The sequence below is a fragment of the Sus scrofa genome, chromosome 1 (genome assembly GCF_054392235.1).
Source record: "Sus scrofa isolate SSC_HxYL_T2T_F1_AM1 chromosome 1, Sscrofa_HxYL_maternal_Yorkshire_Landrace_v2.0, whole genome shotgun sequence".
Taxonomy (NCBI): domain Eukaryota; kingdom Metazoa; phylum Chordata; class Mammalia; order Artiodactyla; family Suidae; genus Sus; species Sus scrofa.
In genome coordinates this window covers 25,949,130-25,963,402 of record NC_139383.1, presented here as the reverse complement: position 1 = coordinate 25,963,402, position 14,273 = coordinate 25,949,130, and the positions used below count along the sequence as shown (strand labels likewise).

General features: G+C 41.1%; 1 protein-coding gene across 18 annotated transcripts in view; it reads right to left on the bottom strand.

Annotated features, from left to right (window-relative positions):
* Positions 1–14,273, bottom strand: part of NHSL1 (NHS like 1) — a 323,641-nt gene that overhangs the window by 62,835 nt on the left and 246,533 nt on the right. For 16 of the 18 annotated variants that reach the window (XM_085024974.1, XM_085024988.1, XM_085024965.1 and 13 more), the window contains one exon: positions 90–242. Coding sequence is in view for 8 of the 18 variants with exons in the window: in XM_085024897.1 (XP_084881023.1) it covers positions 90–242 (153 nt within the window). In the remaining 10 variants the exon portion in view is untranslated. Of the gene's footprint in view, positions 1–89; positions 243–4,447; positions 4,710–14,273 lie in introns of those variants that run through there. The other 2 variants (XM_005659176.4, XM_021087398.2) reach the window with 1 other exon arrangement.

The following is a 14,273-nucleotide window of genomic DNA, read 5'->3' as shown; positions in this document are numbered from 1 at the left end:
GTCTTCTGTTCAAAGAGCAACCAAATCTGTGCTTTCAATTCTAACAGTCAGTAATCCAAGAACATCAAGCTTGCAGGGCACCATCTTACCCCGCAAAACTGATTTGAGGTTGAGCTTGGCTTGGCGGTGCAGGTCCTCTACGCAAGGGGGTCTCGTGGTGGGAAGGAATACATTCTCCTGCTGGTGCCAGGGGGCAGTGTAGTGGACCGTCCATCGGCTCTCCTCATCTAGGTTGGAAACAGCTATAGAAAGAAGAGAGAATACATTCAGATGTCAAATTAAATGTGCTCCCTCAAGATGGGTTCTTGGTACTAACACATCCATAGGTAAGGACCACCAAAGGAAAAATGGAGCAAATTCTAAATAAGATTCAACCTTAGACTGCAGGGGGTCCTTACCACTGTGGGTTGTGTTTGCTCAGTTAATTGCTTCCCAGCCCTTTAGGCTCCCCCTCTACGTCAATCTTAGAAAAAGATTGACAAAACTGATAAAGACCTCCAATTCCTGCTGAACTCAGCCATGACAAATATTTATTACACAACTGTACTAGGTCATTGCATTAGTAAATATTAGACCGTCAAAACAGAAACAAATTTGTACTAAGAAGTTGGGATCAATTCTTTCCCCTCTACAGCGTTATTTTAAAACATCACTGTTATAAACTCAATTAAATTTTAAAAAACTAAGCATAAACATTCAATATAATACATTTAAATAGTGTATCTAATTAAATTAGAAATCCATTTGTGCTACAAAATTTTCTCTGTATGTCTTGCTTTCATTGAATACTTTTATATTAAAATATTTTTAGAAATTCCAATGCAATTGACTTTTCCCAATATAGTCCAATTTAACTGGGTTTTCCCAACACAAAAGAGATGAGGATAGCAGAGGGGAAAATAATAGGTATGCTAAATCTCTAGATGATTTTCCTTTATCCTTCTAGGCCTTGGGATGGCTTTGCTATTTCATTTTTCCTGACAACACAACCTAAGACAGGGTACCAATGGATCCCCAAATGAAGCTGATGGCCCCAAACAAATTCATCAACTTTTTTTTCTTTTTTTTTTTTGTCTTTTTTGCCTTTTCTAGGGCCGCTTCCGCGGCATATGGAGGTTCCCAGGCCAGGGGTCGAATCGGAGCTGTAGCCGCCTGCCTATGCCAGAGCCATAGCCACCGGCCTAAGCCAGAGCCACAGCAACACTGGATCCGAGCCGCATCTGCGACCTACACTACAGCTCACGGCAACGCTGGATCGTTAACCCACTGAGCAAGGGCAGGGATCAAACCCGCAACCTCATGGTTCCTAGTTGGATTCGTTAACCACTGTGCCACAACAGGAACTCCATCAACAACTTTTTAATACTTTCTATATAACTGTGTAGAAGAGACTACAGAAGTTTAAGAGAAGGACATTGTGCTGAGGCATTTCCTGGGGGTGACAAGTCTAACACCTATACAACAGCAGACCCTGGAATTGTGAGTCCAGAGCAAGTCTTCTCCTAACTCTGACCAATGAGTACGGGCATACTCATTTCTACAGCATATGTCCCTGAAAATGAGACCAGAAAGTAGATTCTCAAAACAAAATAAATAGGAGTTCCCATTGTGGCCCAGCAGTAACAAGCCCAACCTGAGCCTTTTTCCCATGAGGGCGCAGGTTCGATTCCTTGCCTAGCTCAGTGGGTTAAGGATCCGGTGTTGCCTCAAGCTGCACTGTAGGTCACAGACACAGCCCAAATCTGGCATTGCTGTGGCTATGGTATAAGCCAGTGGCTGCAGCTCTGATTCAACCCCTAGCCTGGGAACTTCCATATGCTGCGGATGCAGCACTAAAATAAATAAATAAAAACATCAAAATAAAATGAAAAGGGATGCATGAACTACTGAACCTTTCTATTTGAACATGTTTATAATTAACTCAATGTACTGAATAGCACAGCTATAATGGCTGTTGTAAAGATCAAATGAACTAATGTATATAAAGTCTTAGCATATAAAATAGCTCATGTAAAAAATGGTTGCTGCAAGAGCAGTGAAATTATTTGAAAGGAGTCCCTGGCTTGAACCATTCGCTGAAGAGGAACTTGGCCTTTCTCAGAGCCCCTGTGAACCTGAGCCACCCCATATACCATGGGTGACGTCAGCCATCACCCATATTCTCTACAGCTACTGAGTCTACTACCCAGCCTTTAAATAATTCGTTTCTTTCTTTCTTCTTCTTCTTCTTTTTTTTTTAACAGTCACACCCATGGCTTAAGGAAGTCCCCAGGCTAGGGAGTGAACCCGAGGTCCAATCCTTTAACACACTAGGGGTGGGGATCAAACCGGTACCTTTCCAGCAACTGGAGCTGGTGTAGTCAGATTCTTAACCCACTGTGCCACAGCAGGAACTTCTTTTTTAAAAAAATTACATTTCTTAAATCATCTCACCTCCAGTTTTAAGATGAATTAGTACTAGGGATGTAATATACAACAAGATGAACACAATTAAAACTCTTCTATGAATATATAAGAGAGTAAATCCTGAGAATTCTCATCACAAGGAAAATTTTTTCTTTCATTTTGTATCTATATGAGATGATAAATGGTCACTGAACTTACTGTGAGAATCATCTCATGTTGTATGCAAGTCAAATCATTATGTGGTATACCTTAAATGTGTATAGTGCTGGAGTTGCCGTTGTGGCGCAGTGGTTAACGAATCCAACAAGGAACTGTGAGGTTGAGGGTTCGATCCCTGGCCTCGCTCAGTGGGTTAAGGATCCGGTGTTGCTTTGAGCTGTGGGGTAGGTCGCAGACACGGCTCGGATCTGGCGTGGCTGTGGCTGTGGTGTAGGCTGGTGGCTAGAGCTCCAATTAGACCCCTAGCCTGGGAACCCCATATGCCGCAGGAGCGGCCCTATAAAAGGCAAAAAGACAAACAAAAAACAAAAAGCAAAAAACTGTATACTGCTACACGTTAATTACATCTCAATAAAACCAGACAAAATTTTTAAAAATCATCCCACTTTCTCCATAAATTGCTATATGGGAAAATAAACATTGAGAACTAGACATTATGTTAAAAAACAGAAATGTCCTGTGTGCTTTCTGCTTTTAATGTTTGCTGAAAGCAGCATGTAAATTAGGCACCTGGCACTTCACACAACCTCTGTTGAACAAATGTTTTGCATTTGCATAGAAATATCAATCTTTTTTTCTGGCTGCACCCACGGCATTCGGAAGTTCCCAGGCTAAGGATGGACTTTGAGTCACAGCAGCGACCTGTGCCATGGCAGAGATACCGGGTCCTTAACTTGCTGAACCACCAGGAAACTCCTAATACTATCAACCTTAATATATAAAATCCACTGAGACCTGATTTAGCTCTTAGTTGTCTGAGAATCTTGTATAGAGTGGAATTCATCATACGTGCCCCCAAGAGTAACCTAGCTATAGGTAATTGCAATGTTTTGTGCTGATGTCCATTCATTTGAAAGACTGAATTACCATACTTTATAGTGGAAAATACTGAGAACTGAAACTGTACTATTTGTCAATCGTAATTCAAATCCAAGTAATAGTATCTGAGTCCGTGTAATCGCACCATCAGCCCCACCGCACAGCAACCAACTGGCTCCAAGGAAAGAACAGTTGTCCCTCCCCTGGTGTCTCTCACTCCTGCCAGGGCCGATGTTCAGTCTATCTCAAGGCAGCCTTCGACCAAGGGGAACTACAGAAATGAACCCAAGTGCTGTTCTTTCTCCAAAGCTTTTCTTACCAAAGCTTCTACCCATGGCACATTTATCCAGTTTAAATCCATGGATCCAAAAACAAACGTAAAATAAAATAAACCAACAACTGTGTAAAAACACAACTGCGTATTTATAAAAATTGTACTTTTCAAAGAATGAAGAAGCACCTGGATTACAGAAATTTAAGCCTATGGTAAGTACACAATGAAGCCACACCACGAAGTCTGTGTACTTTACCATGACTGATCCGTCTAGACAGTCTGTCCTTGAGCTCTTCCGTACTGAACAGAGAATGCCAAGGAGTTTTAGAGGATCATCTCCACCGAAAGTATGTGATGTGTTACACAGAGGCTCCCCATATATTTAGCCAAAGAATCAAAAAACCATACACTGTACAGCAGGGGAGACATAAATACAAGTTTTTGTCTTTTTTTAAAATCCCCCCTTCTTCAAAGGACCTCTCTTGAGAAGCACAAAAGAAGTAAATTTATCCAAAATCCCAACCGTAAATAAATAAGACATGCTAAAAATCACATAATTCTGCCCTAGAGTTACAAAAGTCTAAGGTATTTGAGCAACTCCTATAGAATGGAATTTTAACTCATGCCAATTACGCTGTTTCATACTCTTAATTCCGTCACTCAAAAGGAGGTAGGAGTACAGAAAACACACGCACACTCGCTAGAGTGGGGAGAAAAGAAACTACTTACTTTTCTTCTTAAAAAGTTTAATTAAAGACTTGATCTTTGTATTAATGAAGACCACCATTTCCAGGATTTCTACATAAGGCTCACAAATTTGAATCACGTTAAAAGTTCAGTCCCACAGGCAGGTGGCAAGCAGCATGCTTCTGCTCCAGAGTCTAACTTTCTTCCTCTGGTCCTGAATCCTTAGACATCTGCCCCGGCTGATGTAACTCTGAGGCTGAACTTATGGTCAGGGAGTTACAAGCCATTAACAGTTCTTGAACCTGAACAGCTCCCACAGAAACCTAATCTTTAAGATTAGGCTGAGAGCCGCCAGTGGCAGAAAGAGAGAGAAAGCCAATCACAGTTCTTATTTGCATGATAGCCACATCAGTCTTTCTGTCGTGGTGCTCAATTATTCAGTTTTCTCTCCAACAAATCAGAAGTTTCTCCTCTCCAGAGTCCACAAAAATGGTGCAGTTTTTCCTTTACAGAAGTTGGGGTGAAGCAAATGTGTCCCCTATTTTCACTGGGCCACCAGGAACATCCAGATCTTTTTACTGGAGCCGACAAATCTTAGAGCAAGTCTGTGTTGATTCTTTGACTCTCCAGTCAGGCATTTGAATTGATTTAAGGGGAAAAAAGAGCCAAACTATTGTTTCTCCGACCACGCCCCCAGGCTCTGCTCCCACACCAAAGGAACAAGTTTGCAAGCACTAAAACTTCACAATAGAATCTCCATGGTGCTGTAAATGATGACTCGGTTGCATTTTCGTGCAAATTAGTACGCCCTGTCTTCTCACCCAGTTTTTTTTTTTTTTTTTTCCCTTGCTGGTGATTGAGAATAACATTGTCGTTGTTCCAAAGGGTGATCTTGTTGGCATTTAGCTGCCACAACTTTCCCACACCGCCACCCCCCCCCAAAAAAACCCTCAACTTTTCACACTCCAAAGGAGAAATTAGATAAAGTACCCTAATCATTTAAATCTATATTTTAAATCTAATTACCATCCAAGTGCCAGGTTATAAAAATTCCACATCAAACACCCTCCACCCCAAGGGAGAAGAGTCATTTGAAACAAACCTTATTTGAGTTTCTCTTTAATTTGAATATACTGTACCGAGCGCTGGTTCTTTTGCACATTTGCAATTAGCCACAGAGAACTGGGGAAACACAAACAAAGGAGAATCTACACTCCAGGATAAAGAGACAGGAACAAAAAGGAAAAGAACACAGATCAGGAAGTACTATGAAAAGGGACAAAGGAAAAGAATGCTCTCCACATCTCTCCCCATTCCACTTCATGGCAAAACAGTTTCTGAAACACGTTAGACAACCTTTTATTTCATAGCTTTGGGCCAGACTTACAACTGAATGGAAAAATGCAATAACCCACTAATTCAAAACATTTAGTTTATAACAAAAGCTCTTAGTCAAAGAATAAAGTTTATATAAGGGGCTCCCTCTAGGGAAAGCTTTGGAATGATCCTTCCTCAAATCAACATTCCCCCCTCCCCTTAATCTTATTTTTTAAACAACAAAAGCGGAAAAAAAAAAAAAAAAGAAAAAAGAAAGAAAGAAAACAGATATATTATCCTGTCACCATACATATTATCACTGATTTCCAATTTGGGTTCTTTCGTCCCATCCATAGCTTTATTTAAAAGTAATTACATGGCCAGATGGCAAACGAGAAACAACTGAGGGTCTGAGTTAAATTGCACAGCTGCCGGAAACGAGTGTGCAAAGTTCCCCTTAGGAAAACACATTCATAAGCACGAGTGACCTTGCTCTACTTCAAGAGCTGCCCCTCACCCCACTGCACCTGAGACAGGTAGTAGTGGAGCAGTGCTTCTGCACAGAAACCCTCCCGTTCAATTCACAACCCACAGGTTTCTGAAGCTGAATGTCCCCAGGCATACGTCCAGGTGGACCGGGCGGAGAGTCTTTCCGGGTACAATAATGGCACTGGAACATGGATTCGTTCATTTACCTTTTGGTAAATACTGAGCACGTACTAAATGCCACTCACCTGAGATGCCCGCCCTCTTGCAGCTTACATTTTCTGATAGTAAACTATAATTGTATGGTATATTAGAAGGTGATAAATACAGTGACAAAAGAAAAAGCTAGACAGGATAAAAAGGGCTTTGGGGGTGGCAAGGCGGCGAGGTTGTAGAATTAAACAGGAGTCAGGGTAGAGTTCATTTTAAAAAGGCGAGCTTTGTGTCAAAACTTGAAGGAGGCGGTGGCAATAAAACCGTCTGTACACGGGAGTTCCCGTTGTGGTGCAGCGGAAATGAACGCGATTAGCATCCATGAAGATGTGGGTTCGATCCCTAGCCTTACTCAGTGGGTTAAGGATCCAGCATTCCCGTGCGCGGCAGTGTAAGTCACAGACAAGACTCAGATCCTGTGTTGCTTCGGTGTATGCCGGCAGCAGTAGCTCCAATTTGACCCCTAACTGGGAACTTCCACATGCTGCAGGTGCAGACCTAAATAACAAAACAAAACCAAAGGAAAAAAAAAACTCATATGTAAATCACTATTCATTAAAAGTACCATGAAATATTACGAAGAAAAGTGTGCTCTATTATCAATGGAATAATCCTGGTGGCTTATCCTGGTCCAGAATGTTGAAATTCTATTATCACTACTATTATATAAATATTGGGTATCTTTTTCATAAAATTCCAACATTTCCACTTAAGCTTTCACTGAAATAAAACCTTATTTCTAAGCAACACTTATGTCATCTGATTATTTCTACGGTTATCTATTTCCCAGGAATAGGTATACAACATATCAGCAAAGAGACAGAAGAATACTTTGCAAAATAATACATATTCTAAAACAGTAACTATGCATTTATGGTCTACCAGTCAGCAATTTTACATCAAGCACTTAATGGCTGCCTTGTGTTAGGCATCTGAGTTAAAAGTAAATCCAGCACAGTCACTGCCTTTCTCAGGAAGGTCACAGTCCAGTGGGGATGACACACCCAAACAGATAAATAATAAAATAACAGGTAAGAACAGGGGGAAAGATAAGACCATGATGTCAGCTGGAAAGAGGACAAAGGGCATGTAGCTCATTTTTAAATTTTTTTTTTTTTTTTTTTTTTTTATGGCAGCACTTGTGGCATATGGAAGTTCCCAGGCTTAGGGTCAAATTGGAGCTGCAGCTGCCAGCCTACACCACAGCCACAACAATGCCAGATCTGAGCCACGTCTACCACCTACACCACAGCTCACAGCATTGCTGGGTCCTTAACCCACTGAGTGAGGCCAGGGATCGAACCTCCGTCCTTCTAGATACTAGTCGGATTCATTTCCACTGAGCCATGATGGGAACTTCCTAAATGTATTTTTTATAAACTAGCTTTTAATTTGCATTTAGGAAATATTGTCATGGTATTATTGATCCCTGGAGAAGAATCAAGAAATTCAAACATGTTTAGTCACGGGTAGACACTGAAGTTTTTTTAAAAATTGGTTTCTAGGGAGTTCCCGTCGTGGCACAGTGGTTAACGAATCCGACTAGGAACCATGAGGTTGCGGGTTCGGTCCCTGCCCTTGCTCAGTGGCTTAACGATCCGGCGTTGCCGTGAGCTGTGGTGTAGGTTGCAGACCCGGCTCGGATTCCGCATTGCTGTGGCTCTGGCGTAGGCTGGGGGCTACAGCTCTGATTCGACCCCTAGCCTGGGAACCTCCATATGCCGCGGGAGCGGCCCAAGAAATAGCAAAAAGACACAAAAAAATAAATAAATAAATAAAAATTGGTTTCTAGCATTACCTAGGCTTTATGCATATGATTTTATATTTCATACACTTTTGTCTAAACTACAGTCTGCTCCCTACCAAAAGTTTCGTTTCCATCTGTGAGCGTATAATTGACCCTCTTTACCCATTTGTCCTCCTTTCCACTAACTGCTACTCTGTTCTCCCTATCTATGTGTTTGTTTTTCCCCATTTATTTGATTTAGATTCTACATACAACCAAAACCATAATTTGGCTTTCTCCATGTAACTTAGTTCATGTAGCATGATGCTCTCAAGGTCCATCCATGTTGTTGCCACTGGCAAGACTTCATCTTTTTGTATAGCTGGCTAGAATTCTATTATATATGTGTACATACCTCATCTTCTTTATCCATCCATCTATGACGGGCACTTAGTGATGTCAGAAACACTTGACAACCACATGCAAAAGAATGACACTAGACCATTATCTCACATCAGACACAAAAGCCAACTCCAAATGGATTAAAAACCGGAATGTAAGAAACCCTAAAACTCTCAAAAGAAAATAGGCAGGATGCCCTCTGGCATCAGCCTCAGCCATAGCTTTCTGCCTATGTCTCCTTGCGCCCTCCTGTGAAAGACAAAGAGCTGTTGGGGAACAGAGAAGAGGGGACTAAGAGGTAAAGCACAGTTGTCCTGGGACCCACGGAGATGGGCTAATGCTTCGGTGAAGCTTAGGGGAGAGGGATGTGGGGAAGGGAGGAGGAGGAGAGAGAGGCCTCCGGCCTACCCTGAAGGGCGCTGCTGGTCAGAAGGGGTGGAGTTCAGTTGGTGGACTAGGGAGACACCGAAGGAGTTTGAGAGAGGAAGCTGAACGCCCAGCGTGGCACCAGAAAAGGATCGCCGGTGTGGGCGAAGAGCGTGTTTGAGTGGAACTGACTGGAGGTTGATGGAGAAAGACGGTGGCGACCCGGTGCAGCAAATCACACCGACGATGAGGAGGCCAGAATCAATTCTCACGGAGGGTTCGTTTTCTACGACCCCCTGGTCTTAAGCAGCTGCTCTTTACCACTGGGTGATATGTTTCCGGAACCATTCTATACCTAACAAATGGAATTAAACCTTGGCTAGGAATAAAGTGGACCCTCTTACCACTCATGCTTTCATCTGTGGTACACCTTAAAATATACCCTGTTTAGTTTTATTAAGGAAAAAAGAGTATGTGTGTAACTCTAAAAGCTTCCTAAGAGCAGAGCTGTCTAAGGACTCAGGAGAGGCCTCCTTCCTCCTCGAACCCCTCCCCTTCCCATCCCTGTTTACACAAAGCCTCAGGCCCTTGGTGCGGTAAATGAAGTTAGGGCATGAAAGTCTTTATTTTGAATCTAAAACTTTCACAAATGCTGTTAAAGAAGTATTTAGTGAAAAGGAACATTTTCAAATACTAAACACAGGAGTCATCAGCAGAAATGAGTCATGACTATGTCATATAACATATAAACACATTTTGAATTACACAAAATTTGAGTACCTGATTAATTGAAAATGGTCTATAAAAATCAATAGATAGACCAATATATAGGGGGAAAGTCAGATATAATGGTATTCTTGTCAGAGCTCTGAATTCTTTTTTTTTCCTCTCTCTCTCTTTTTTTTTTTTTTTTTTTTTTGTGTGTCTTTTTGCCCTTTCTAGGGCGGCCCCTGCAGCATATGGAGATTCCCAGGCTAGGAGTCTAATTGGAGCTGTTGCTGCCGGCCTATGCCAGAGCCACAGCAACTCGGGATCCAAGCCGCGTAGGCAACTTACACCACAGCTCACGGCAATGCCAGATCCTTAACCCACTTTGTAAGGCCAGGGATTGAACCTGAAACCTCATGGTTCCTAGTCAGATTTGTTAACCACTGTGCCAAGACAGGAGCTCCAGAGCTCTGAATTCTAAATGACAATTTTAAGCACTTCTCAAAGGAGGTCTAGCTCTTGAAAACAGTAAATTCCTCAGCCCAGCCTCATCTACAAGTGGTGCTTTTAATGACTGTTGATTTATTTTAGGCTATTTTTAAAAATCAAGCTTAACATCTGAGATAGACGATTATACATGACTAAGTTAATTTAGGTGTACTTATTATCTTCATGCATGGTCGAAATACTTGAAATACAATGCTTAAATCCACAGACACACCCATTCATTCTTATGCTTTCCAGACTCATTGGATTAAAAAAAAAACAGAGCAGAAAGTATCCACAGGACCACAGGCCTGTAAAATAAAATGTAGACATATAAAATAAAATGTATAAAATAAAATGTAAGAGATTTTAGAAATGTATAAAAAGTAATTATCAACATAATCTCTCTAATAAGCTTTCATAATAATACTTTAGTAATAGATAGCGATAGCTTAGGTCTAGCCTCTATTAAGGAACAAAGTCTTCCTGTAACTTTAACTTTTGAAAGAATTATATTTCACGTTTTTTAATAAATAACTTTCACATTGAGAGCAATTATATACAGTCTGTAATTCTTATCTACAAAAATAGTTGTCATTATTGAAGCTGCAAATCAAATGAATAACACAGGCAGATGAATTAGCACAATCAATAAATGTACAAATAAGAGAATAAATTTTAAAAATAGGACTGCCAAATAAAATACAGCATGCCCAGATAAAATTTCACAAAATTTTACAATTAAGAGATTCTTTTTTTAAATCTACAGTTAAATTCATTTGTAAATACCCCTGTAATTTATGACATTAAAAAGTAGCTTTAAGTATTGGACAGAGCAGATGAAAAATATATATTATTCAAGAAAAATTGAATTGACTATAGCTTCTTGCTGTTTGGCATTTAATTGATTAAAAACTGAAAGATGAGTTGGTCACTTTGACTAAAGAACCTATCTCTTATTTTTCAAATCAGGCATTTTTCTTATAATTACTACTCTCCCTCTTGTAGTAATCTAAGCTCTAAGACTCCTTCTTTGATTTACTTGTCAGTTTTAAGAGCCATCACTGAAGAGCTGCCACGATGGAGCAACTGCACGACGGAAGGATCAGCCACCCCTCTAATCCAGCACCACTAATGGGACAACCCATATCATCTGGTCTCTGGTGTGATGGAACACCAAGTGTAAACACCACCTGGTAAATTCAGGTTCAACATTTTTTGACAAGTTAAATTCTTCCCATTTACGGAGTTCCTGTTGTGGTGCAGTGGAACCGAATCTGACTAGGAACCATGAGGTTGCAGGTTGGATCCCTGGCCTCAATCAGTGGGTTAAGGATCTGGTGTTACCGTGAGCTGTGTTGCGGCTCGGATCTGGCGTGGCTGTGGCTCTGGCACAGGCCAGAGGCTACAGCTCTGATTAGACCCCTAGCCTGGGAATCTCCATATGCCTCCATATGCGGGTGTGGCCCTGAAAATACAAAAAGACAAAAAAAAAAAAATTCTTCACATTTATAGGAAACACAAGAGCTAAAACTAGAGAAAAATAAAGACCATCACTCGAACATGGAACACTGTGCTGGTGTAGCCTCTCTAGTCAATCAATTAAATAATAATAACAATAAAGGGAATGCGCCAGATTTAAAAGAGATTTATGGAACAGCACAACCAGATGTATGATCCTGGAGAGGATGCTAGCTTTGGGCAAACCAGCTTTAAAGAAAGGCCTTTCAGACAAAGGGGGAAATTCAAATATACAGTGGGTATAGTCATGCTTTTTATAGTTGAAATAGTAAGATTAAATGCACGCGCGCGTGGGCGCACACACACACACTAAAGGAAATGCTGTAGAGATTCTGTCCCAGAAAGAAAACGTGTCTCTGATGGCAGATGTTCACGAAGAACTATTTAACTGTCCTGAACCATGTTATTTCACAAAAGTGTGTTAAAAATCACCAATATTCCAGAACTTCATTGGTACAACAGTCTTTTCTTTCTTCTGCTCTGCTTGTGGATTAATCTTTAATGGAGAATCACATGGCATGTTGAAGACAGGACAAATGGAAATCTCTCTTCTCATCAATATCTGGTCGGGGGAGAGGCTGGGGGTAGAAAGGGAAACCTTAAGAGATGATCATGTGTCAATTCTTTAGAAGGAACTTGATCTGGCATCCACTTTGCCTGTTGATTTTGAGGCTAGGAAATACCCTATATTCTGCATGTGTTGAAGCTAAAGCCTTCCACTGTGGATCCTAGTTAATAATTTAATCTAAAACCATTGCTACCATCTGCTCAGTCAATTTCAAACCGTCTGCTATCACTGTTTAGTTCCGTCAAGTCACAATATTCATGTGACAAATGCTGAACAAATGAAAGGCAAGGCAGACAGAAAGCATGCTACGAAAAAAGAAACCCCCATCAAAAGGTCCAGGACACAAAGGGATCCCTGCTGACTGAGCATTCAAAGCTCAGCCCTGCCTGCAGGGATGGAAGGCCGCAATGTCTCTCCAATGCTGGAAATGTGACAATCCAGGGATGAGGACACAAGGTGAGGCAAACAGGCAGGGCCCTGAGACTGGAAACACTGGTGGGTAGGGATACAGCAAGGGCAAGTTGAAAAAGGGGTCCTAGAAGGTTAGGGTGGAAAAGAGCCCTAAAGAGCACCCATCCACTCATTTTACAAAATAAGTGACCAGTAATAAATCACAGAGGGACCTAGCAGCTGAGCTAATTAATTAATTCTCCTTCCTGTGCTCCAGTTTTCAATACATCAGCCACCCTGCCTTCAAGGCAGAGGGCTGATGGGGCGGGTCTCCAACCACCCACACTAGTTTCTCCCTTTGGGCCTCAGCTATTCTTACTGGGGAGGGCGAGGGGGGTAGTGGTGCTTGATCCCTGACTTAACCACCTGGCATGCCTCCATTCATTTTTAAGTTATAATTCAACCATTAACCTTCCTTAAGAAGCAGTCCTTGACAGAGCTTTCAAAACTCTTTATTTCAAAACTCTATGTCATTTTACTTCAAAGGTAACTTCCTCCTTAGAGTTCCCGTTGTGGCTCAGTGGTTAAGGAATCCGACTAGGAACCATGAGGTTGCGGGTTCGATCCCTGGCCTTGCTCAGTGGGTTAAGGATCAGGCATTGCCATGAGCTGTGCTGTAGGTTGCAGACGCAGCTCAGATCCCGCGTTGCTGTGGCTCTGGCGTAGGCCGGTGGCTACAGCTCCAATTCGACTTCTATATGCTGCGGGAGCGACCCAAGAAATGGCAAAAAGACCAAAAAAAAAAAAAAAAAAAAAAAGAAAGAAACCCACAAAACAAACAAAAAAAAACAAAGTAACTTCCTCCAAAGTGAACTATGTCTGTCTAGTGGAAGGAGAATAAACAACTTCACTATCTTTAAGCCTCTTATATTTGAACCAATTATTTATTCTTCACATGATGTAAAGCTCTAACCCATCCACCTGAGTGTCTTGATTCATCTAACTCATTTTATTCAGCCTATATTAGGTATGCAAAGGCTCATTTCAGAAGAGAAATAATATATATGAATATCAATTAGTTTACCTTTCCCAATACATTCAAAACATATTTTCTGAATGCATATTAAGGGTCTACCACATCTTAGAAAAGAGAATAATTTTCAATCACTTGGAAATTAAAATACATTTTCTGTGCCATTCATATAGAAGTTCCCAGGCTAGGGGTCGAATTGGAGCTACAGCTGCCACCCGCAGCCACAGCCACAGCCATAGCAAACGCAGGATCCTTAACCTATTAAGCAAGGCCAAGGATCAAACCCATATCCTCATGGATACTAGTCAGGTTCTTAACCCAATAAGCCACAACAGAAACTTCCAGTTATATCCTTTTACAACAAAAATAATTTAAAAGGAAATAAATTTTAAAATTTGAAAAGAGAAAAAGAAAAATCAATGCAACCTTCCTTCTAAATCTTCAGGGAAGAAAAAAAATTTCATTGTGGCATGAAAAGCCAATGATGATCTTGGAGAGCTAATTTAAGACAGTTATGTGATTAGCTAAGCCACTCTCTTGTACTTTTTAAATTGGACAATAGTAACAAGGACCTGCTTATTTGATGGTGTTACAAAACCTACAAAGAATCTACACTTGAGAAGAATTTTCCACCTAGAAAATAACTGAGCAC